The sequence below is a fragment of the Neoarius graeffei genome, chromosome 13 (assembly GCF_027579695.1).
Source record: "Neoarius graeffei isolate fNeoGra1 chromosome 13, fNeoGra1.pri, whole genome shotgun sequence".
NCBI lineage: Eukaryota > Metazoa > Chordata > Actinopteri > Siluriformes > Ariidae > Neoarius > Neoarius graeffei.
In genome coordinates, this window is record NC_083581.1 from 71263989 (window position 1) to 71290612 (window position 26624).

The window sequence follows — 26624 nt, forward strand, 5'->3', positions numbered from 1 at the left end:
AGTTTTTTTTTTTCCCATTTCAACATTCAAACATTAAAACATCTCTTAAGATTCCACTTCCCCAGGACCTCAGGCACCAAAAAAAAAAAAAGTCTACGCATTTTGACTTACAGTGCTTACACAACGCCAAAGCAACAGTGCAGTGTACGAGGGGTTTACAAGATCAGGCACAAAAAAAAAACCCCAACCAAACAAGCAAACAAACAAAAAAAACCCCCACTGAACTTAACTCTCAGCATTCCAAAAAGACGTCACTAAAACGCCCTCCACTCACTCATAGCCTTTTTGAAGGCACTTGTCTGGTCTCGAGTCTGTACAGCATCTAGAAGGAGCTCACTCTGAATGACTGAGAAAACAGTCGCAGTAAACTTAGGATCTGTAAGGTGGAGTTGAATTGGAATGAAAGATTCAAAGATTTCAGTAAAGTTCATTTATTCCCAAAACAAGCATACTTAGTTTTTTTTTCTTCTTGAAACAAGATGAACCGCATTTGACAAATGTCCAAAATGTACTTACTTGTTTTAAAAAAAAAATTCAAAACTTCCAAATAAGACTTTTTCAAGACATTTTGTCTATACAAGATTTTCAAGATGGACTGTCTAAAAACTAGCCTTTCTAGCTAAATGAGGTTTTGCTTGTTGGGCAATTATGTCTTATAATAAGGGAGGCTCGATGTTTTGACTTGAAAATAGACAAATAAACTTCCTAAGATTTTTATTTTTTGCAGTGTATGCTATTATAAAACATTAATCAATGAATCATTTTCTGACAAAGCACATTTGATTCATCAAAAGTGCTCTGCTGTGTTCTCAAATATCACAGAGAAAGAGATCAGGTTGTAGATGCACTGCAACTATCCTGACAAACAACTGGAGCCAACAGAGAGTTTATTAAAACGTGTCCTGTCATGCACAGCAAGCTTGGCCGTGACAGGAAGATACACATTTCCTCTGCACTATTGTTTCGCTGCTAGACAGGGCAAATCGCTTCATCTGCACCGACTGATTTGCAATCAGTAACACACGAAATCACAGCCTTTCATGGAAACACTCTGGAGCAAAAACATACTTTTACGCACTATACAGAGATCGCCTTACCTGCATGAACTGTGTTTACTCTTAAAGACGTCAAAGTGAGCAACAGCAGGAATCCTGCAGCAGCCTCCATCTCTGCAAGGAAGACAAAAAAAAGACATCAAAAGCCTGCAAAACGCTTTCGTTTATGTCACGATCACATCCGGTACAGTCACCTCCGCCCCCTCATCCCAACATCTTCGAATCATCTACTGTCCCATCCCGTCCAGCTGTGAGTTAAAGCTGATGTGTAGCTAGCTGGCATGCCATGTGACCAGGACGCGAGATCCCTAAATGGTCTTGGCAGCACGGCAGGCAGCTCCGTCCCCGCAGTAGAGGAAGTCACGGGCTGAAAAAGCAACAGGCAGTGGGTCCAGTCAGTCTGCCTGCGCTCTAATTGCTGCAGTCAGAGTGGGTGGGAACAGGCTTTCGAAATGGACATGCTGGCTGTTCCGCACGCAGAGTAAATATTGATGGCTATGCTTCCTGCCATTGAGAAACTCGGCAGCCAGAGACAGGGGCCGCGCTCATTCCTAAAAGTCTACGCGGCTACTGGGCACACAAACACGACGGCTGCATGTGGCTCTTTGTCTCAGGAGATCGTGAAATGATAAAACGTTGGAAATGTGACGACTTGGCTGCTTTTCACATTTCAAGCGCACCACGGAGACAGCAAAAATGACATTCGAAATCACATCAAGTTTAGCTCCTGGTGGATAAAACGTTGGGTTTGATTTAGTCATGCTCTTTGTGCAACTTTTGGTGGAAGAAAACCGCTAGAGGAATGCCGTACTTTTTGTCTGTGCTCGTAAACGGTTCATCAAACATTAGGAAGCATGTGTGTGGCTCTGGGACTTTAATTCCATAAGTATATAATTTATTCCTATTATGTAATGGAAAAAAGGAGTCACCCATGCTGTTTTGAAATAGATGGGTATTAAGAGCCAGGCAGGGGTTGGAACTGATTCCTTTTTTCCAAAGACTCAGGAAAAAAAAATAAGCCATTGTTCTGCTTTGATGTGTTCTATAAAACATATGCTTTGGATTATTTTCTTTGACGTTCGTCAGAATTTGAACTCTGCCACACATGCTTCTGTTCTTATCCTTAGCCCTATATAGACTTAAGATTAAGGCGATATTCTGTATATACACTACCGTTCAAAAGTTTGGGGTCACCCAGACAATTTTGTGTTTTCCATGAAAAGTCACACTTTTATTTACCACCATAAGTTGTAAAATGAATAGAAAAAATAGTCAAGACATTTTTCTGGCCATTTTGAGCATTTAATCGACCCCACAAATGTGATGCTCCAGAAACTCAATCTGCTCAAAGGAAGGTCAGTTTTATAGCTTCTCTAAAGAGCTAAACTGTTTGCAGCTGTGCTAACATGATCGTACAAGGGTTTTCTAATCATCCATTAGCCTTCTGAGGCAATGAGCAAACACATTGTACCATTAGAACACTGGAGTGATAGTTGCCCTGGAAACACATACAGTTGGGGCCCACATGGGCCTCATTTGGGCTAGGTGGGCTTTGGCTGGGCATGGGCTTCGAGTGGGCTTTGTTGTTGGGCCCCACATGGGCAATGGGTGGGCATTAAATGGGCTAAATTAAGCATGGGCAATAAGTGGGCTTTGTTGTTGGGCCCCACATGGGTAATAGGTGGGCAGTAGACGGGCTAAACTAGATGGGCTATAAGTGGGTTCCATTCAACTCCAATTCAATTCAGTTCAAAAACACAAAGAATTTTACTCTCATACCTACCAGTTGAAATGTAATAAAATAATCTTTAAAAAATTGCATAATTAATTACAATTAAAAATAAAATTTCTCAATTTTAGAGCATAACAGATAAAGTTTGCTATAACCTAAAAGAAAACAACTGTTATGATTGGCTAGTTCTCTCTCACACTCTAACAGAGAACAAAAGCCAATCATAACAGTTGTTACAAGAGTGTGAGAGAGAACAGCTGGAAATGGGCCTCTATACACCTATGGAGATATTGCACCAAAAACCAGACATTTGCAGCTAGAATAGTTATTTACCACATTAGCAATGTATAGAGTGGATTTCTGATTAGTTTAAAGTGATCTTCATTGAAAAGAACAGTGCTTTTCTTTCAAAATAAGGACATTTCAAAGTGACCCCAAACTTTTGAACGGTAGTGTAATCTGACTTTGTATACTGTACATCTCATTTAGCAGACATTTAACCATTATTCAACAAAATCAAGTCGGACATGAGCTGATAAGCCATGTACAACGAGATTGAGTGGAATAATTATTTTAGTCTATCCACATTCACTAGATTGTGAGAAACAGAGCGTTTTTAGTTTTATTTTTTTGCAAATTCGATAAATAAAAACTTTATATACGTAAAACGTCTGACAAAATCATTTCCGCTTTGGAGGACTTCTTAAAAACCTGCATGAATTGACCTTAGTGTTGTTTTTTTGTACTGTAGAAAGTGCTATCTTGCTGAGGTATAGACTAGCTTTAGACTCTTCCTTGGACATTTCAGTGAGAAGAAGCAGTGAACACATACGAGTGAGCAATAAATGAGCACACACACATACCCAGAGCAGTGGGCAGCTAATGCTACAGCGCCCGGGGAGCAGTTGGGAGTTAGATGCCTTCAACGGCATTTCAGCCCAACCTCAGGCCATGACTGCCCCATGTTAACCTAACCACATGTCCGGGAAACCGGAGCAAACCCACTCAGACACGGGGAGAACATGCAAACCCCACACAGAAAGGCTCCCGTCGGCTGCTGGGCTCGAACCCAGAACCTTCTTGCTGTGAGGCGACAGTGCTCACCACTACACCACCGTGCTGTTATGTAATTTTCAAACAACTTTGAGCTTCTGAACCAAAAAAAATCAACAAATTTTAATTTCATCTTAAAGATGAAGAATGTAAACAAACCGACAAAATGACAGTTGCAATTTGTGACTCAGAATCAGAAAACCTTTATTGCCAAGTAATTGTTGCAACTTCAAGGAATTTGGCTTGGAATTAAGGTGCTAAATAAATAAATACTAAATAAAGACAGCCTATTCTAATAAAGGAGCTGCATAAAAATGGTCTATTTGAAGATCTCATCTCATTATCTCTAGCCGCTTTATCCTGTTCTACAGGGTCGCAGGCAAGCTGGAGCCTATCCCAGCTGACTACGGGCGAAAGGCGGGGTACACCCTGGACAAGTCACCAGGTCATCACAGGGCTGACACATAGACACAGACAACCATTCACACTCACATTCACACCTACGGTCAATTTAGGCTACGTTTACATTACGTCGAATCAGCGGATCATCAGATTAATGTTCTTAAAATGATTCGCGTTTACACTAAAACCGTTAGCCGTGCACACAGCAACACCAATACGCGGATACGCTCGGCTCCGCAGGCATCCTGCGCTCCAAATCACTCCGCCCTGAACAGCGAGTGCCCTCTGGAGGGTGTGCACTCCGGCCCTGCGCAGCTCACAGAGCGCGCGAGTGAAGTGAACAAGCCACGATTCGGGACTGAGCCGCTGTGTGTGAGATCCCAGCGCATATCACTTATTACTTGCAAGTGGAAGGATGGCAAGCCTAAAGACAATCATATCTACACAATGGGCAGTATTTGCATCAGTATTTGCAGTATTTTCATACTTTTATACTCTTTAATGAAAGGTGATACAAGGCGGAAGTCTGCGCCGTTTTTCAGCAGTCGCGTCACATGACCAACGCCAGCGAATCAGGAAGGTGGATGTCACAGTGACGTTGTCCAATGAGACGCCAGCTAGAGCTCAGCACAGCGTATTCGCGTATTCTCAATGTTTACACAGCACCGGAGCTGATACGATCTAGATTGAATACGTGGACGCTGGCGGATTCCCGTTTCCCCGCTTTTTCAGGGGGGTTAATGTAAACGGACAGTGCATCCGCGAAGAAAACGAGACAGATACGGTCTAGTGTAAACGTAGCCTTAGAGTCACCAGTTAACCTAACCTGCATGTCTTTGGACTGTGGGGGAAACCGGAGCACCCGGAGGAAACCCACGCGGACACGGGGAGAACATGCAAACTCCGCACAGAAAGGCCCTCGCTGGCCATGGGGCTCAAACCCGGACCTTCTTGCTGTGAGGCGACAGCGCTAACCACTACACCACCGTGCCGCCTAATAATAATAATAATAATAATAATAATAATTTTTGAAAAATAAAAAGGTAAGTTTTTACCAGCAAATACTTTCTTTCCATATTTTGTTGCTTTTTTTGTACTTTTGGGGTTTTATTTTTGAATAGTTTTTATTTCATCCTCGGTTGGTTCAGTGACACGCTCCGCCATTTTGTTTTTCTCTACTCATGGTATATGAGCTGATATAGGTGTGTAGCACCGAGTTGTCTATAAACCATGTATGATGAGATTGAGTGGAATAACCATTTTATTCTATCCACATTTACTGGATTTTGAGACATGGAGCATTTTTATTTTTTGCAAATTCGCTAAATAAAAACTTTATACAAAACGTCTGACAAAATCATTTCCGCTTAGAATGTAAACAAATCGGTGAAATGACAGGAGCAATTTGTGAAAAATCCGATAGTAATAATAAGTATTGAAAATAAAAAAGAGACGTTCCTACCATCAAATACTTTCATTCCTTATTTTGTTGCTTTTTTTGTATTTTTGGGGTTTTGTTTTCGAATAGTTTTTATTTCGTCCTCGGTTGTTTCAGCAACACGCGCCGCCATTTTGTTTTTCTCTACTCATGGTATATGAGCTGATATCCTGGTAGTAGAGTAGCCAATCAGAGCATGCGATTACTCATATCCTGTAAATATGGATAGAATAATTACATTTATTTATCTCAGTACCGTACTTTATATTATATTACTGCACCTTTCTGTCACACAGTTTGAGATGCTGAGAAAATTTATCATTTGTAGCAAAAGCTGTTTGCAAAATCAACCCTCAGTCTTTACAAAAACATGGCACTTGATAACTGTGGTTACATCAACACTATCAAGCCAGATAGCTAACAATTAGACACATCCTATGTAGATAGTGCTGTAGCTAACACGAATGACACAAAGCTTTAGTGTTGCACATTAGTCTAACAATATACTGGGCAGTCCGGCGCCTTTAACTAGATTTCTCTCAGCCATCATCAAAGGCGTTTTAGATTCGGCTATCAAATTTGACCTCTTCCTTGCTTTTGATGTATTATCTTTCCAATTATTATGATCTCAGTCGGAGCAGTCCATTACGTTCCCCAGTGATGGCTGAAAGCAACTTGAGGAGTGACAGAAAGGTCTACAGGACAAGCCTAAGTAAAATGTAAAGTCAGTGTAAGGCGATGAAAAACACAGGACTTCTACAGAAACACAAAATGTATGAACTAAAATAGCCTTCGGTCATATCAATATTTAATATTTTAGACACGGCACCTAATCTGTCATATTTTAAATTGCCCTTTGGTGCGAACGAGTGTGTGTGTGTAATACTCTGTGATGCCTTGCACCCAGTGTTCCCAGGACACTGGATTCATCGCGACCCTGATCAGGATAAAGCAGTTCCTAAAATTAAGTATACATATCATTCTTACAGTATTAGTTTATTATTAACCAACAAGCTTTTTCGTTTTGTGGGAGTTTGTGCATAAATTGCTGCAGGCATTACACTCACTGGACACTTTAATAGGAACTCGTTCTTGATTCTAAGATCCCTGTTGTTGGCTGCAGGAGTGGAACCCAATGTGGTCTTCTGCTGTTGCATGCTGAGATTCTTTTCTGCTCACCATGGTTGTAAAGAGTGATTATATGAGTTACTATATCCTTCCTGGCCAGTGGCAGAGCCAGACAAATTTTCTAGGGGTGGCCAGACTGAGACCATTGTTCACACAGGGGTGGCACATAAACTGATATCTTCTTGTTGTTATTTTTCTGTGTGGTAAGTCGCTGTAGGTCTAGTGGTGTTTCTTGGTCACTCACTCATTAATTTGGGCAGGCAGAGACTGCTGTGTAGAATTACATCATGAAGACCTGCATAATAAGCTTTTTAATGCATTACTAGGGTGATTTAAAAAACAAACAAACAAACAAACAAACAAACAAACAAACCCTTAAACAGTTGTGAAAATTGTGCCTTTTTAATTGGTGATAAAGCTCACACAATAATTAAAAAATTTACACACACACATACATTATAATATGAGAAGGTACTTATTGTTGGCTCTCTTGCATCTTCGCAGACGATCTTAGCAGCTGCTTGTAGATGAACGACATGCACGCTTGTGACTAATTCGTCCAGTGTTGGAGTGGCATGGGCGACTCCATTTGCAGCAGGGGAAGATCGGCTCGACGGATGTTGAGGAACAGGAAGCTCTGACCTTCCTGCGTTGTCCCATTGCTTCATGGTTATTACGCTGTTGTCTCTCATACGCTGAGGCTCCCCTGTAGACCATTGCACTCCATTTACTCCTGTCTTTAGCCATTCCCTCCCATGCATCAAGGTTAATCTGAAGGTTCTTCATTGTGTCCATGCACACATCTTTGTAGCGTAATTTAGGGTGTCCTTGATGATGTTGTCCTCCAGCAAGAGCGCCAAACAGAAGCTGCTTGGGGATGCGAGCGTCCTCCATTCTACTGATGTGGCCCAGCCATCTCATTCTTCTCTTGCTCAGGGTGGTAGGAATAGAGGACTGGCAAGACATTTCAAGCACTCTGGTGTTAGGCACACTGTCCTGCCACTTGATGCCAGAAATTTTGCGTAGGCAGTGAAGATGGAAGGTGTTCTGCTTGCGTTCTTGGCTCTTGCATGTGGTACATGTCTCTGATGCGTAGAGAAGAGCACTCAACACACATGCCTCATAGATCTGAATTCTGGTCTTTGTGGTGAGGTATTTGTTCTGCCACACTCGTTTGGTCAACTTGCCAAAAGTAGTGGCTGATTTGCCAATCCTGCAGTTGATCTCCTCATCCAGAGACACAGAGATGGTGACTGTAGATCCCAAGTAACAGAACTTATGTACGTTGCCAAGAAGCTTGCTGTCGAGTGTTATTGGTTCTGGGTTGCTGATTGTACCTTGATGGAGCACAACAGTTTTCTTAACACTCACAACCAGGGAGAAGGCCTTACAGGTTTTGTTCAGGCTGTTGATCATCTCCTGGAGGATGTTGGGGTTGTGTGGAACAAGTGCGGCATCATCTGCAGACAGCAGATTGCGAAGCATCGACTGTCTCACCTTGGTTTTGGCTTTGAGTCGAGCAAGATTAAATAAGGAGCCATCAGTCCTCCAATGTAGAAGAACATCCCCTCGAGAGCCCCGGAATGCTGTTTCTGACAGGACCGCAAAGTAAATGCCAAAGAGGGTAGGCACCAGTACGCATCCCTGCTTAACCCCACTTCTGATTTCGAAGGCCTCTGATCTTGCTCCGTCGAATTGGATAGTGGCTTGCATCCCGTCGTGGAGGGAGGATATTAGCTTCAGCAGGTTCGGGGGACACCCAACAGCTCTGAGGACCTTGTATAATCCAGGTCTGGTTAGGTCTACAAAGGCAATGTAGAGGGACTTTTGCTGCTCCCGGCACTTTTCTTGCAACTGTCTTAAGGAGAAGAGCGTGTCAGTTGTTGAACGTTTAGCACAAAAACCACACTGACTTTCGGGCAACACTCTCTCAGCAAACTGTTGCAATTTTCTTAGGATGACATGTGCAAGGGCTTTGCCTGCGATGGTCAGTAGAAAGAGCCCTCGGTGGTTATCACAGTCTCCTTTATCGCTCTTCTGCTTGTAGAGAGTAATGATGTTGGCGTCCTTCAGAGCTGATGGTTTCTTCTTGCCAACACAGAATCAGAAGTTGATATAAGTGTGGCAGGATGGCCGCTTTGTTCAGTTTAAGCAATTCAGCAGGTATGGCATCAGTACCTGGGGCTTTGCCACAGGTGAGTTGGTCTATTCCTTTGCTCAACTCCTCTATGGTTGGCATGGTATCGAGTTCAGACATCTCTGAGAGAGAGATCAATGGTACGTGGTCTTCAAAATGGCGTTCCACTGAGTAGAGGTCCGAGTAGTGTTCTACCCAGCGCTCTAGCTGCTTCTTCTTGTCCACTATGAGTTCACCAGTTTTAGACTTAATGGGAGCCACTTTGCTCTTGCTTGGTCCAACAGCAAACTTGATCTTTTCAAACCTTGTTTTCATGTCTCCTCTGTCCATGGCGATCTGAATGTCTGAGCAGAGCTTGGTCCAGTACACACTGGCACATCTACAGGATTCTATTTGCAGTTTGCTTTTGGTGAACTTAAGTCGGTCAGAATGTGACTGCATGGATGAAGAGTTGTAGGCTATCAGGGCTTTTCGCTTCTCCTCCAAGAGAGGAAGCAGTACATCAGCATACTTCTCCATCCAATTCTCACGCATCTTCTGCCTTTCACCAAAGGTGTCCATGGCTGTTTCATACATGGCAGTGCACAGTTCTTCCCATTTCTCGTCAGGAGACTGTGTTGTTGGTTGTTGACTCACCAAGTGGTCCTTGAGCTTTGAGGCAAACTCTTGGCGTCGTGCTAGGTCACGCATGTTGACAGTGTTGAGTCTCGGGATCTTTGGCTGCTTTGCAGAGTGGAACTTCTTCTTTATGATCTTTGTTTTGGAGATGACTAGGGCATGATCAGTGTCACAGTCTGCACTATGGTAGGACCTAGTGGCTTACTGTGTTCAGGTTACCTCTTCTTGTAAGTACAACATCCAGCTGATGCCAATGTGAAGACCTGGGGTGGCGCCATTATTTTAACGAGGTGTGTACACGTTTTATATCCACTGTATAATTTGTAAATCAGTTTGCTTTGAATCACAGCAACAGAATAATTAAACTTTTGCAGAAGTGCCTTCTGTTATATATTATATATCTATAAGTACCTTCTCATCTCATCTCATCTCATCTCATCTCATCTCATCTCATCTCATCTCATCTCATCTCATTATCTCTAGCCGCTTTATCCTGTTCTACAGGGTCGCAGGCAAGCTGGAGCCTATCCCAGCTGACTACGAGCGAAAGGCGGGGTACACCCTGGACAAGTCGCCAGGTCATCACAGGGCTGACACATAGACATAGACAACCATTCACACTCACATTCACACCTACGGTTAATTTAGAGTCATCAGTTAACCTAACCTGCATGTCTTTGGGGGAAACCAGAGCACCCGGAGGAAACCCACGCGGACACGGGGAGAACGTGCAAACTCCGCACAGAAAGGCCCTTGCCGGCCACAGGACTCGAACCCGGACCTTCTTGCTGTGAGGCGACAGCACTAACCAATATATATAAGTTTAATTATTGTGTTACTGTGATTCAAAGCAAACTGATTTACAAATTATACAGTGGATATAAAAAGTGTACACACCCCATTAAAAAGATCAGTTTTTCTGATGTAAAAAAATGAGACCACGATAAATAATTTCAAAACTTTTCCCACCTTTAATGTGACCTATAACCTGTACAATTCAATTGAAAAACAAACAAATCTGTTAGGGGAAAAAACATAAAAAATTAAAAACGTAAAATAAACTGGTTGCATAAGTTTGCACACCCTTAAACTAATACTTTGTTGAAGCACCTTTTGATTTAATTACAGGATTCAGTCTTTTTGGGTTCACACCTGCCATCAATTAAAATGACTCAGATTAAACCCCCCCCCCCCCAAAATTCAGCTGTCCTAGTAGGATTTTCCTGACATTTACTCAGTTGCATCCTCCAGCAAAAGCCAGGGTTCACAGAGAGCTTACAAAGCATCAAAGGGATCTCATTGTTGCAAGGTATCAGTAAGGAGAAGGGTACACATTTTTTTCCATGGCATTAGATATACCATGGAGCGCAGTGAAGACAGTCATCAAGAAGTGGAGAAAATATGGGACAGCAGTGACATTACTGAGAACTGGACGTCCCTCCAAAATTGATGAAAAGACAAGATGAAAACTGGTCAGGGAGGCTGCCAAGAGGCCTACAGCAACACTGAAGGAGCTGCAGGAATTTCTGGCAAGTACTGGTTGTGTACTACATGTGACAACAATCTCCCGTATTATCCATATGTCTGGACTATGAGGTAGGGTCAAAGAAAAACATCCAGGCCCGGCTAAATTTTGCAAAAAAATACATCGACTCTCCCAAAAGCATGTGGGAAAATGTGTTATGGTCTGATGAACCCAAGGTTGAAGTTTTTGGCCACAATTCCAAAAGGTATGTTTGGCGCAAAAACAACACTCGCATCACCAAAAGAACACCATACCCACGGTGAAGCATGGTGGTGGCAGCATCATGTTTTGGGGTTGTTTTTCTTCAGCTAGGACCTGGGCTTTAGTCAAGGTGGAGGGAATTATGAACAGTTCTAAATACCACTCAGTTTTGTCCCAAAACCTTCAGGTGTCTGCTAGAAAGATGAAGATGAAGAGGAATTTCACCTTTCAGGACGACAATGACCCCCAAAAAGTTTTGGAATGGCCCAGCCAGAGCCCAGACCTAAATCCAATTGAAAATCTGTGGGGTGACCTGAAGAGGGCTGTGCACAAGAGATGCCCTGACAGATCTGGAGCGCTTTTGCAAGGAAGAGTGGGCAAATATTGCCAAGTCTAGATGTGGCAGGCTGATAGACTCCGACCCCAAAAGACTGAATGCTGTAATGAAATCAAAAGGTGCTTCAACAAAGTATTAGTTGAAGGGTGTGCACACTTATGCAACCAGCTTATTGTACGTTTTTTATTTTTTATGTTTTTCCCCCTAACAGATTTGTTTGTTTTTCAATTGAATTGTACAGGTTTAGGTCACATTAAAGGTGGAAAAAGTTTTGAAATTATTTATCATGGTCTCATTTTTTTTTTACATCAGAAAAACCTGTCACTTTAACGGGGTGTGTCGACTTTTTATATCCACTGTATTTACAAATCACAATATTACAGAACACAGTCATGTAAAACAAACTTGTATTCTTGTGTTGCTTAAGCCAAATCGAGTTTTACAGAAGACACTCATGTCATGATGTCTAAAACAAACAAACAAAAAAACAAACAAACAAAAAAAACAAACAAAAAAAGAAATATAAGACATTTCAATTATGCTACCAAAACATCTATTTGTCATTTGTGAGTGTATGAATGTGAATCATATACCTGGTGGCCCACTCTGGTTTGGGCATTTCACTGAAAGCCCAACTGCATTGTTGTGCCCTTGATGCACATGAAGTCATTCATCTGTTAACTGAGATCAAGTCACACTTTGAGATCACAATTTTTCCCATTCTGATGTTTGAACACTGTGAACATTAACCGAAGCTCTTGATTTGTATCTGCATGATTTGATGAATTGCGCTGAGGGCAAGGGATCGGCTGATTAGAGAACTGCATCAAACTACAGGTGTGTGGATGTACCTAATAAAGTCACCGGTGAGTGTATAGACTACAATAATATAAGAGAAAACTCCAGCCCTGTTCCAAGTGATGCTCTAAACCCTGTAGTCCTCCTCCAGGTCTGCAAGCATCTGTTTACTGTCTATTCAGTGCACACATCAACTACAGTTTACACCATTATGGTTTTCAATCCTGAATACTGACTGCATGAATGTTTATCTAGCTTGCATTAATTAGTGAGGTTAGGCACTAATGTTGGGCAAAAACGCAGTCGAGAGATAGTTCAGTGGGGTTGAGTTTAGCAGGTCGCGGTCTTCCACTCCAAACTTAGCGAGCCATGTTTTCATGGATGACGCTTTGTGCACAGGGGCGTTGTCATGCTGGAACAGGTTTAGGCTTCTTCGTTCAATCCATCCATGACTTATCTGTCAAGGTTGCGGGGGAAGCTGGAGTCAATCCCAGTGAGAGGCAGGGGACACCCAGGGCAGGTTGCCAATTAATCACAGGCCTAACGTAGAGACAAACAACCATTCACACTCACGTTCACACCTATGTGACCTAATTCACATGTCCGTGGGCTGTGGGAGGAAACCAGAGCACCTGGAGGAAACCCACACAGGCAACTCAATACAGAAAAGCCTCAATCAACTGCAAGGTTTGAACCCCACAACCTTCTTATTGTGAGGCGACAGTGCTAACCACTATACAACCACCCACCCCACCCAGATCCAATGAAGGGAAATTATAATGCTACAGCATACATATGTTTGTGTCAAACTTTGTGGAAACAGCTTGGTGAAGGCCCACATTTGAGTGTGATGATCAGATGTTCATCTCATCTCATTATCTCTAGCCACTTTATCCTTTTCTACAGGGTCGCAGGTAAGCTGGAGCCTATCCCAGCTGACTACGGGCGAAAGGCAGGGTACACCCTGGACAAGTCGCCAGGTCATCACAGGGCTGACACGTAGACACAGACAACCATTCACACGTACAGTCAATTTAGAGTCACCAGTTAACCTCACCTGCATGTCTTTGGGGGAAAGCAATGAGCACACACACATACCCAGAGCAGTGGGCAGCCATGCTAACAATGCCCGGGGAGCAGTTGGGAGTTAGGTGCCTCGCTCAAGGGTGCTTCAGCCCAAGGCCGTCCCATATTAACCTAACCTCATGTCTTTGGACTGTGGGGAAAACTGGAGCACCCAGAGGAAACCCACGTGGACACGGGGAGAACATGCAAACTCCGCACAGAAAGGCCCTCGCCAGCCCCGGGACTCGAACCTGGACCTTCTTGCTGTGAGGCGACAGCACTAACCACTACACCACCGTGCCGCCTCAGATGTTCGTACTCTTTTTTTTTCTAACCAACTTCCTACTAGGCTGAAACATTAGCATTTCCTGTTCAAAGCAAACAGTTTGCAGAAGCACACGTTCTGTAGAAAAGTGTTACCTCGGTTTTCAGTGTCAGTCACAAATAGACATTAGGAAAAGGAAGCTGCATGTGACAAATGATTTCCAACCTGTATTCTGTGCATGAGAAAAGAAAAAAACCTGACAGAAACTACCGCTGTCTCTGAGTAAACGGTAGTCCTTTAAAAATGAAAAATTTTAATGTGATTTTTGCCAAGTTTAACAGCCAGCGGTATTAAAAAAGTATACTTAAAGCTAGACGGCCTTTCAATTTCATAAAATCGGTGAAAGTTAGTTCCCCCTGAAATTTGATCCTTGTGATATATGTTTATTTCTGTAATATCTAAAAAAAAAAAAACCCAGGCCATTCTGTGGCTGGGAAATTATTTAATTTGAAGGGATTCCCGAGCAAATAATGTGCATGAAATCGCTTGCTTCGCGCAGTCAAGCAGACAGAGGAAGTCCGTGTGTCTGCGCATGCGCAGGTTTATCTTTGACCGTGCTGGACAGCTGATCACACCGAGGTGCTCGCTGAGTGCCGATATTTATTAGTTTGGTCCTGTGTTTCCTTTCCTTTGTATACAACCCCGATTCCAAAAAAGTTGGGACAAAGTACAAATTGTAAATAAAAACGGAATGCAATGATGTGGAAGTTTCAAAATTCCATATTTTATTCAGAATAGAACATAGATGACATATCAAATGTTTAAACTGAGAAAATGTATCATTTAAAGAGAAAAATTAGGTGATTTTAAATTTCATGACAACAACACATCTCAAAAAAGTTGGGACAAGGCCATGTTTACCACTGTGAGACATCCCCTTTTCTCTTTACAACAGTCTGTAAACGTCTGGGGACTGAGGAGACAAGTTGCTCAAGTTTAGGGATAGGAATGTTAACCCATTCTTGTCTAATGTAGGATTCTAGTTGCTCAACTGTCTTAGGTCTTTTTTGTCGTATCTTCCATTTTGTGATGCGCCAAATGTTTTCTATGGGTGAAAGATCTGGACTGCAGGCTGGCCAGTTCAGTACCCGGACCCTTCTTCTACGCAGCCATGATGCTGTAATTGATGCAGCATGTGGTTTGGCATTGTCATGTTGGAAAATGCAAGGTCTTCCCTGAAAGAGAGGTTGTCTGGATGGGAGCATATGTTGCTCTAGAACCTGGATAAACCTTTCAGCATTGATGGTGTCTTTCCAGATGTGTAAGCTGCCCATGCCACACGCACTAATGCAACCCCATACCATCAGAGATGCAGGCTTCTGAACTGAGCGCTGATAACAACTTGGGTCGTCCTTCTCCTCTTTAGTCCGAATGACACGGCGTCCCTGATTTCCATAAAGAACTTCAAATTTTGATTCGTCTGACCACAGAACAGTTTTCCACTTTGCCACAGTCCATTTTAAATGAGCCTTGGCCCAGAGAAGATGTCTGCGCTTCTGGATCTTGTTTAGATACGGCTTCTTCTTTGAACTATAGAGTTTTAGCTGGCAACGGTGGATGGCACGGTGAATTGTGTTCACAGATAATGTTCTCTGGAAATATTCCTGAGCCCATTTTGTGATTTCCAATACAGAAGCATGCCTGTATGTGATGCAGTGCCGTCTAAGGGCCCGAAGATCACGGGCACCCAGTATGGTTTTCCGGCCCTGACCCTTACGCACAGAGATTCTTCCAGATTCTCTGAATCTTTTGATGATATTATGCACTGTAGATGATATGTTCAAACCCTTTAAAATTTTCCACTGTCGAACTCCTTTCTGATATTGCTCCACTATTTGTCGGCGCAGAATTAGGGGGATTGGTGATCCTCTTCCCATCTTTACTTCTGAGAGCCGCTGCCACTCCAAGATGCTCTTTTTATACCCAGTCATGTTAATGACCTATTGCCAATTGACCTAATGAGTTGCAATTTGGTCCTCCAGCTGTTCCTTTTTTGTACCTTTAACTTTTCCAGCCTCTTATTGCCCCTGTCCCAACTTTTTTGAGATGTGTTGCTGTCTTGAAATTTCAAATGAGCCAATATTTGGCATGAAATTTCAAAATGTCTCACTTTCGACATTTGATATGTTGTGTATGTTCTATTGTGAATACAATATCAGTTTTTGAGATTTGTAAATTATTGCATTCCGTTGTTATTTACAATTTGTACTTTGTCCCAACTTTTTTGGAATCGGGGTTGTATAACATAACATCTTTTCTTCTCGCTTTCCGTTACTGTAGTCAGTCTTTCACATTTCATTCGCACACTCACATCCTCCATTTTTCTCTCCTGTTTCAAATGTGTATCCCACAATGCCTTGCACGAACCGGGAAAACCCACCATGTCATTGCATGACGTAGTATCTTGTACTGCGTCATGGTGAAGCAGGAAAAAATAGCTGAGAATTTAGGGCCACGTGACCTTAAGTTGTTCTATTTAAAAAAAACCCAAAAAACTAATAAAATTGGAAGTCTATGATTCAAATTCAGTAGCTTTTGGTCCAGTCAACAAAAATAACTGGACATCAGGGAAAATTCATTTTGTGATCTACACTTGAAAAATCTGAAAGGCAGTCTACCTTTAAAAGTGCATTGAGATTGTGTAATTAGTGGGTTATGTCCCTGAACCTTGCCAAAGAGTCTGAAAAAAAAACCCTCACTTAGTTTCTGTGTAAAATAAACCATGGCTTGTATTTACCTGTGGTAACTCAGTGGTTAAGGCATTGGGCCACTGACCAGAAGATCATGAATTAGAATCCCAGCATCACCAAGCTGCCACTGTTGGGATTTGAGCAAAACCCCTCACTCTGAACTGCATCCTGTCTCAACTGTAAGTCAGTCTGGGTGAAAGTGTTAGCTAAACGAGTTAAAGGTAAAAGTAAATGATGGTTTGTCCTTCTGGGAAAACAGTTCAAGGTTTTATGTAGAATCTGTACAACAAAGCGATTCCCAGTAGAACCTTTGAGCTTTAAGAGCCGTTAATCCAAAGAAATCTTCAGGAAAGCCCACCATGTGATGCATGACGTAGTATCTTGAATTGAGTCATGGTGAAGCAGGAAAAAATAGCGGAGAATTTAGGGCCACGTGGAGATAAATTCATTAATTGTTCTGCTTAAAAAAACTTGTTGTGGCTCAGGTGGCTAAGGCGCCATACCATAAATCTGGGGACCTGGGTTCGGTTCTGACCCGAGGTCATTTCCTGATCCCTCCCTGTCTCTTCTGCTCATTTCCTGTCCTGTCTCTACACTGTCCTATCCAATAAAGGTGAAAAAAGCCCCCCCCAAAAAAATGTACAGTGGTGTCACAATATGTTATAAATGAAAAGTCAGCAAATTAAATTACTGAATGCTCTAAGCTCCCTTCACCTTGTAACTGACCAGAGGGGAATCATCAGGGCCTCCTAGTCCTTCAGAGAAGCCCAAGCATTTCAAATGTTATACTTCATTATAATTATTCTCTTCTAATTTGGCCTCATTTTCTATCAAATTTCCTTCAGAAATGAAAGGGTTACTGTCCTGAAAACATTAAAATCGAGTTATCCAATGAGATTGTTTTGTTTGTTGTCTCTAGGCTGAGAAGAGTTTCGAGCTGCTCACTCATTGGTTAGGACGTCACTGCCGGGACAGAAGGCCATGGCAGTGCATGTTTATGTAGGAAGTGACAGACTAATTAACCAATCAGATTTTGATTTATAGTGGGAGGGACCAAAAATTTAATTGCCCGAGACCTGCTCGAAGGTCAACATGAGCTTAAATGCAAGTTATGAACAGTGAAGTCACCTTCCAGCCGGTGTAGTGTTCATTAGTAGTGTTAGCGAATGCTAATAAAGCAGCCAAGCCAGTGCTATCTATCAACAGCAAGTAGCACAGGCTAACGACTGAGAAACTAAGATTTCTGTCTCCGGACTCTTTTTCCACGCTGCACGCTCAACACAGTATTTTTCACTCAGACTTAAGTATTCATGTCCCTGTGTAATTTACTTCGTTACTTTTAAAATCAACATCAACAGCTACACACAGCAGAGTGACCTGGCAGCCTGACGCTAATCCCTTACAAAATCCTTTGCCCTGTTGCTTTTTTGGTGTGTCTGGCTAAGTTTTGGCTGAGCTCAAGTCCCAGCTCTAATAGTCACATTTCGCCATTGTAACTGACATACAATATATCAGCAATCAGACTTTAAGTGATTCCTGCTATGCATTGTGTAGCAGTGATGGCTAATTAGTTAGCTCCATTTAAAATGACAAATAAGTCCACCTTCTGGAAAATGGGTTAACGGTGTGACATGTTCATTTGTACTGAGAAACTTTAGTAATTGCTTTATCCTGACCGGGTCTATGGTGGATCTGGCACCTATCCGTTGTAGGAGGCAAGAACAGAATACACCCTGGATGGGCAGTCAGTCCATCTCAGATCACCAGTCCACTAATGGTATATTTTAGGGATATGAAAAAAAAAATAGAAAACTTGAAGGAAATCCACTCAGACACAAAGAGAACATGTGAAACTCCACTTATTTCACAGATCAAGATGGAAGTGCATGAGTAGACTCATACACATTTTTAAATCAGTTTTCCCACATCTATTAGCTGTGGGTCAATCTGTTCTTATTTACACTGTAAAAATATAATGTGGTGCAGCCGTCTGATCCGAACTGCTATTTGGGTATAAAAACAAATGACTCGTTTCCAATTATTTGGTCCATGTTAAATGGCTTATCTTTCTGGGCAGATATTCCAATTTCTCCCATAATACAGAAACAGATTCTCAAAGTCTTTCACTGACCCTAATTACTTACACGTTGTCCGAGAGTAACGTCCGATATCAAATCAAACAAGGTCAGGCGGTCATCTCATTAATCACAAGTTATTTTAGACTTCATGACAAGCAATTCCTGTTTCTCTGTCCCTTTCACTATTCTCACAAGCAGCAGTCACCAGACTCATGGGAACTCGTACACTTGCTCTCAAGTCTTCCTCTTTTTTGAGATTATTCTCTTTCACAGTGATTGCTATTATCGTCTACCATGTCGTCTGGTGATATGCAGTCAAAACTTCAGTTAATGCTGCCCATAATCTCAGTGCATGACACTCAGTGAAAGCTATTGTGGATGATATGTGTACTCATAGCTCAGTTTCATACTGAGAGTCATTGCCTAAAACTAAACGTGCAATAATTAACACTCTTAACTTAACAAGACAGTCTGGAAGGCTTTAAGGACATTATCGGTAGCTCCATCTTGCAGCTCTTTGCAGTGTTTTGACATCAGTTAAGAAGGACTGGAATGACATAATTGCAGTCATGTGCACCAGATTTCGCTTGAAACAACAGATGTTTAAGAGCCACGTGTTTCTCCACATGCTTGTTGGGTGTGAGTTCCTTTAGTATTCTCTTTGACAGAGAAAAAGTGACAATTAGGTTTATACGGTTTGTGTGTGTGTGTGTGTGTGTCTGTTTTACAAAATCATCATCATCATCATCTTCACTTTATGATAGAAACCACTAAAATACGGCGGCACGGTGGTGTAGTGGTTAGCGCTGTCGCCTCACAGCAAGAAGGTCCTGGGTTCGAGCCCCGGGGCCGGCGAGGGCCTTTCTGTGTGGAGTTTGCATGTTCTCCCTGTGTCCGCGTGGGTTTCCTCCGGGTGCTCCGGTTTCCCCCACAGTCCAAAGACATGCAGGTTAGGTTAACTGGTGACTCTAAATTGACCGTAGGTGTGAATGTGAGTGTGAATGGTTGTCTGTGTCTATGTGTCAGCCCTGTGATGACCTGGCGACTTGTCCAGGGTGTACCCCGCCTTAGTCAGCTGGGATAGGCTCCAGCTTGCCTGCGACCCTGTAGAACAGGATAAAGCGGCTAGAGATAATGAGATGAGATGAGACCACTAAAATACAATAGTTCTGCAAGAAAAGGCTCAAATTCCTTGCAGGGAGGCTACTATCTGAAACACCCTCGGGGAAATGCATTAATATATTCTTTCTTTCTTTCTTTCTTTCTTTCTTTCTTTCTTTCTTTCTTTCTTTCCCTTTTGTGTTCTTTCTTTCTTTCTTTCTCTCTCTTTTGTGGTCTTTCTTTCTTTCTTTCTTTCTTTCTTTCCCTTTTGTGTTCTTTCTTTCTTTCTTTCTTTCTTTCTTTTTCTTTCTCTTTTGTGGTCTTTCTTTCTTTCTTTCTTTCTCTTTTGTGGTCTTTCTTTCTTTCTTTCTTTCTCTTTTGTGGTCTTTCTTTCTTTCTCTTTTGTGGTCTTTCTTTCTTTTTCTTTCTCTTTTGTGGTCTTTCTTTCTTTCTTTCTTTCTTTCTTTCTTTCTTTCTTTCTTTCTTTCTTTCTCTTTTGTGGTCTTTCTTTCTTTCTCTTTCATGTTCTTTCTTTCTTTCTTTCTTTCTTTCTTTCTTTCTCTTTTGTGGTCTTTCTTTCTTTCTTTCTTTCCCTTTTGTGTTCTTTCTTTCTTTTCTTTCTTTCTTTCTTTCTTTCTTTCTTTCTTTCTCTCTCTTTTGTGGTCTTTATTTCTTTCTTTCTCTCTCTCTCTCGTGTTCTTTCTTTCTTTCTTTCTTTCTTTCTTTCTTTCTTTCTTTCTTTCTCTTTTGTGGTCTTTCTTTCTCTTTCGTGGTCTTTCTTTCTTTCTCTTTCGTGGTCTTTCTTTCTTCTCTTTTGTGTTCTTTCTTTCTTTCTTTCTTTCTTTCTTTCTTTCCTTTTGTGTTCTTTCTTTCTTTCTTTCTTTCTTCTTTCTTTCTCTTTCGTGGTCTTTCTTTCTTTCTCTTTTGTTTTCTTTCTTTCTCTTTCGTGGTCTTTCTTTCTCTTTTGTGGTCTTTCTTTCTTTCTTTCTTTCTTTCTCTTTTGTGGTCTTTCTTTCTCTTTTGTATTCTTTCTTTCTTTCTTTCTTTCTTTCTTCTCTTTCGTGGTCTTTCTTTCTTTCTTTCTTTTCTTTCTTTCTTTCTTTCTTTCTTTCTTTCTTTCTCTTTCATGGTCTTTCTTTCTCTTTTGTGGTCTTTCTTTCTTTCTTTCTTTCTTCTTTCTTTCTTTCTTTCTTTCTTTCTCTTTTGTGGTCTTTCTTTCTTTCTTTCTCTTTTGTGGTCTTTCTTTCTTTCTTTCTTTCTCTTTTGTGGTCTTTCTTTCTTTCTCTTTTGTGGTCTTTCTTTCTTTCTCTTTTGTATTCTTTCTTTCTTTCTCTTTCGTGGTCTTTCTTTCTTTCTTTCTTTCTTTCTCTTTGTGGTCTTTCTTTCTTTCTCTTTTGTGGTCTTTCTTTCTTTCTTTCTTTCTTTCTTTCTTTCTTTCTTTCTCTTTCGTGGTCTTTCTTTCTTTCTCTTCGTGGTCTTTCTTTCTTTCTCTTTTGTGGTCTTTCTTTCTTTCTTTCTTTCTTTCTTTCTTTCTCTTCTTTCTTTCTCTTTTGTGGTCTTTCTTTCTTTCTCTTTTGTGGTCTTTCTTTCTTTCTTTCTTTCTCTTTCGTGGTCTTTCTTTCTTTCTCTTTTGTGGTCTTTCTTTCTTTCTTTCTTTCTTTCTTTCTTTCTTTCTTTCTTTCTCTTTCGTGGTCTTTCTTTCTCTTTCGTGGTCTTTCTTTCTTTCTCTTTTGTGGTCTTTCTTTCTTTCTTTCTTTCTTTCTTTCTTTCTTTCTTTCTTTCTTTCCCTTTTGTGTTCTTCTTTCTTTCTTTCTTTCTTTCTTTCTTTCTTTTCTTTCTTTCTTTCTTTCTTTCTTTCCCTTTTGTGTTCTTTCTTTCTTTCTTTCTTTCTTTCTTTCTTTCTTTCTTTCTTTCTTTCTTTCTTTCTTTCTGTTTTGTGGTCTTTCTTTCCCTTTTGTGTTCTTTCTTTCTCTTCTTTCTTTCTTTCTTTCTTTCTTTCTTTCTTTCTTTCTTTCTTTCTCTCTCTTTTGTGTTCTTTCTTTCTCTCTCTTTTGTGTCTTTCTTTCTTTCTTTCTTTCTTTCTTCTTTCTTTCGTGTCTTCTTTCTTTCCCTTTTGTGTTCTTTCTTTCTTTCTTTCTTTCTTTCTTTCTTTCTTTCTTTCTTTCTTTCTTTCTCTCTCTTTTGTGGTCTTTCTTTCTTTCTTTCTTTCTTTCTTTCTTTCTTTCTTTCTTTCTTTCCTTTTGTGTTCTTTCTTTCTTTCTTTCTTTCTTTCTTTCTTTCTTTCTTTCTTTCTTTTTCTTTCTCTTTTGTGGTCTTTCTTTCTTTCTTTCTCTTTTGTGGTCTTTCTTTCTTTCTTTCTTTCTCTTTTGTGGTCTTTCTTTCTTTCTCTTTTGTGGTCTTTCTTTCTTTCTCTTTTGTGGTCTTTCTTTCTTTTTCTTTCTCTTTTGTGGTCTTTCTTTTCTTTCTTTCTTTCTTTCTTTCTTTCTTTCTTTCTTTCTTTCTTTCTCTTTTGTGGTCTTTCTTTCTTTCTCTTTCATGTTCTTTCTTTCTTTCTTTCTTTCTCTTTTGTGGTCTTTCTTTCTTTCTTTCTTTCTCTTCTTTCTTTCTTTCTTTTCTTTCTTTCCCTTTTGTGTTCTTTCTTTCTTTCTTTCTTTCTTTCTTTCTTTCTTTCTTTCTTTCTTTCTTTCTTTCTTTCTCTCTCTCTCTCGTGGTCTTTCTTTCTTTCTTTCTTTCTTTCTTTCTTTTCTTTCTTTCTTTCTTTCTTTCTTCTTCTCTCTCTCTCTCGTGGTCTTTCTTTCTTTCTTTCTTTCTTTCTTTCTCTTTTGTGGTCTTTCTTTCTCTTTCGTGGTCTTTCTTTCTTTCTCTTTCGTGGTCTTTCTTTCTTTCTCTTTTGTGTTCTTTCTTTCTTTCTTTCTTTCTTTCTTTCTTTCTTTCTTTCCCTTTTGTGTTCTTTCTTTCTTTCTTTCTTTCTTTCTTTCTTTCTTTCTTTCTTTCTTTCTTTCTTTCTCTTTCGTGGTCTTTCTTTCTTTCTCTTTTGTTTTCTTTCTTTCTCTTTCGTGGTCTTTCTTTCTCTTTTGTGGTCTTTCTTCTTTCTTTCTTTCTTTCTTTCTTCTCTTTTGTGGTCTTTCTTTCTCTTTTGTATTCTTTCTTTCTTTCTTTCTTTCTTTCTTTCTCTTTCGTGGTCTTTCTTTCTTTCTTTCTTTCTTTCTTTCTCTTTCGTGGTCTTTCTTTCTCTTTTGTGGTCTTTCTTTCTTTCTTTCTTTCTTTCTTTCTTTCTTTCTTTCTTTCTCTTTTGTGGTCTTTCTTTCTTTCTTTCTCTTTTGTGGTCTTTCTTTCTTTCTTTCTTTCTTTCTTTCTTTCTTTCTTTCTTTCTCTTTTGTGGTCTTTCTTTCTTTCTCTTTTGTATTCTTTCTTTCTTTCTCTTTCGTGGTCTTTCTTTCTTTCTTCTTTCTTTCTTTCTTTCTTTCTTTCTTTCTTTCTTTCTCTTTCGTGGTCTTTCTTCTTTCTCTTTTGTGGTCTTTCTTTCTTTCTTTCTTTCTTTCTTTCTTTCTTTCTTTCTTTCTTTCTTTCTTTCTCTTTCGTGGTCTTTCTTTCTTTCTCTTTCGTGGTCTTTCTTTCTTTCTCTTTTGTGGTCTTTCTTTCTTTCTTTCTTTCTCTTTTGTGGTCTTTCTTTCTTTCTCTTTTGTGGTCTTCTTTCTTTCTTTTCTTTCTTTCTTTCTTTCTTTCTTTCTTTCTCTTTCGTGGTCTTTCTTTCTTTCTCTTTGTGGTCTTTCTTTCTTTCTTTCTTTCTTTCTTTCTTTCTTTCTTTCTTTCTCTTTCGTGGTCTTTCTTTCTTTCTCTTTCGTGGTCTTTCTTCTTTCTCTTTTGTGGTCTTTCTTTCTTTCTTTCTTTCTTTCTTTCTTTCTTTCTTTCTTTCCCTTTTGTGTTCTTTCTTTCTTTCTTTCTTTCTTTCTTTTCTTTCTTTCTTTCTTTCTTTCTTTCCCTTTTGTGTTCTTTCTTTCTTTTCTTTCTTTCTTTCTTTCTTTCTTTCTTTCTTTCTTTCTTTCTGTTTTGTGGTCTTTCTTTCCCTTTTGTGTTCTTTCTTTCTTTCTTTCTTTCTTTCTTTCTTTCTTTCTTTCTTTCTTTCTTTCTCTCTCTTTTGTGTTCTTTCTTTCTCTCTCTTTTGTGGTCTTTCTTTCTTTCTTTCTTTCTTTCTTTCTTTCTTTCTTTCTTTCTTTCTTTCTTTCTTTCTTTCGTGGTCTTTCTTTCTTTCCCTTTTGTGTTCTTTCTTTCTTTCTTTCTTCTTTCTTTCTTTCTTTCTTTCTTTCTTTCTTTCTTTCTTTCTTTCTAAGAGTCATCAGGAGATCACATATCCCCCCGACCCCCACATGAAACCTCACTCCAGATTTTCCTAAGTTGAATTGGTTGCCATGGAAATACAAAAAAAAAAAAATCACAGAAATCCCAAAATGTCAAAAGGCACAACTCCTCTAGATACTTAACATAACTGTCAGGTTTCGTGAAAAAATTCCGTACAGTTTTTGAGTTATGCTCTGGAAAATAAAATGTTTACAGACAGACAGACGGACGGACGGACGGATGGACAGACAGAGTGATAGCTATATCCCCCCACATTATATGCCAGGGGAATAAAAAACAGATATACTGTAATAGATCTATGGTATAGCACTCGTCTATGAAAGCCATTTCTGGCACTTAAAAAAAAGAAGTCAAATAGTATATAATAATGAGGACGAATCTCACAATTAGGATTTTTTATCCTATAATTATGAGATACAATGTCATGATTAGGACTTATTATGCCATAATAATGACTTACTATATCATAATGAGAATATTTTCCAAAACTATGACTTAATATCTCATTCTTATGAGATAGTAAGACAATTATGAGATACTAAGTCATAATGAGAAACTTTCCCATATTTAGTTATTATGAGGTAACAGGTCATAATTATGAGAAACTTTCCCAGATTTAGTTATTATGAAATACTGGGTATGGGTGTATAATGAGTCCTGGGTATGACTTTAAACTGCAACTGGTGGGGAGTTTCAGGTCTGGGAGGACTTGAGTATTGGGGAAAGTGGAATTATTCCTTAATCACCATTGCTCCCAGGTCTGCTCTGACCCAGAGTGGTAGCACCTGCCTGGGTTCCAGCTATGGGATAAATAGTACATCACCAATAAGGCTCTGGCAGCAGGACGCTTTTCGGTGCAATGTGGCAGATGAACCCAACAGGGTCAATGGCGCACCACCAGATGGCATGCAGAAGAGCCGCGCAAATGGCCAACGGATGGCATCACTCAGCAAGTCAGTTGTCACTGTGGGGCAACTTCCATACCCATCAGGTCTGTGGCACTTTTGTGCACCACTTGGCATCAGGTCTGGAGGTCCAGACAGACAACACGATGTGGGCATGGCATCGCTTGTCTTACCTTATTGTGCAAGGCACTTCGTTAGGAGAGGAGAATAGTATACCAGAGCTCACGAGGCCAGATAGTCCATGGCGGCTCAGCCAGGCCATTAGTACCGCCGTTGCGGGTGACTCTGTTGCTCTGGTGCAGGCCTTGCGGGCCATCTGCGTTTCTGCACATCCTAATGAAGCAGTCATCATCACTAATGATGGACAGCCGATGATTATGAAATACTAAGTCATAATTATGAGATAGTAAGTCATAAGTATGCGATAGTAAGTCATGAGATATAAGTCATAATAATGAGATACTAAATAATAATCATGAGATAGTAAGTCATACGTATGAGATACTAAGTCATAAGTATGAGATAGCAAGTTGTAATTACTTGATAGTAAGTCAAAAGTATGAAATACTTAAATAATATTGGCTGGCATTGAGTGGTCTATCAGCTATATGCCATTCAGCTAGCATGATATTGAACGAGTTGAAGATGAGTAGCTGAATGGAATATATCTGATAGACTACGAAAAAAAGCCAACCAATATTATTAGTGTGCTTGCCAAAGGCAAGCACACTATTGTTCTTCTTAAGTTTACTTATTCTGCCTTATCCCGACATGTTTTTTTGGATAACATTATTATGTTATCAGAACATTATTATGTTTGTTTGAGATAGAGACACCGTTCCAACTCTGAGACATCTGGCCCGAAGTAGTATAGTGTGCTTGTATACAGCTTTTGGATCAACATGCCCATTCTCTTGTTCTTGTCATTTTTCTTTTGTTTTTTTCCCATAGAGAATGAATAGGGCTCATGAATCGAATCGTCCTACTTGGACACGCTCCATCGCAGATGCACCAAACCTCATGTGATACTTCAGGCCAACTCCCCAACACATACACGCAATCGGTTCTGACCTGCACTCATATTTTTCCTTTCTTTTTGCTCATCCCTTTTTCCTCCATAGGCTTGCATTGATTTTTGGCCCCATTGAAAATGAATGGTGTTTCAGGAGAAAAACTTTCACTCTCCATCAATTTTTTTTAACCAAGTGACCAAACTTCAAGAAACTTCACTTGATGCCTCAGGCCAAGTCCCTGCACAGATCCATCCCCTCATCTGAGACCTGCACTCGTCTTTTCCTTGGTTTTCACGCAACTCTTTTTACCTCCATAGGCTTCCATTGATTTTTGGCCCCATTCAAATGAATGGAGTTTTGCTCAGTAACACTTCACCACACATCCACCAAACTTCATACGGCACCTCAGGCCAAATCACCATCACACACATGATATCGGTTCTGACCTGCACTCGTCTTTGTCTCGCCTTTTATCCGTCCATTTTTTCTCCATTTTGCCGCTAATCAGTGGAAGCTTGACTGAGTCATTCCTCCCTTCCCCCATAGGTGGTGATGCATTTGGGAAGGATCTGCTCATTTGAGACTTTGACAGCAAATCAACTTCAACTCAATGGCCACTTTATTAGGAATACTTACACGCACACACAATAGCAATTAGCATATA

The 26624-nt window shown here is 40.4% G+C and overlaps 2 protein-coding genes across 5 annotated transcripts in view; both read right to left on the bottom strand.

Moving 5' to 3' along the window:
- acvrl1 (activin A receptor like type 1) overlaps positions 1-26624 on the bottom strand; it is a 47438-nt gene that overhangs the window by 16284 nt on the left and 4530 nt on the right. For 2 of the 4 annotated variants that reach the window (XM_060938472.1, XM_060938471.1), the window contains one exon: positions 1098-1169. In XM_060938472.1, coding sequence (XP_060794455.1) covers positions 1098-1167 — 70 coding nt within the window. In that variant the 5' untranslated portion in view covers positions 1168-1169. Of the gene's footprint in view, positions 1-1097; positions 1554-26624 lie in introns of those variants that run through there. The other 2 variants (XM_060938473.1, XM_060938470.1) reach the window with 2 other exon arrangements.
- On the bottom strand, positions 8835-13321 carry LOC132896259 (uncharacterized). The gene is made up of 2 exons (XM_060936995.1): positions 12220-13321; positions 8835-9826 (listed from the first exon to the last, which is right to left on the bottom strand). Exon 2 carries the CDS (start codon positions 9633-9635, stop codon positions 8835-8837), a length of 801 nt encoding a protein of 266 aa, XP_060792978.1. The 5' UTR covers positions 9636-9826; positions 12220-13321.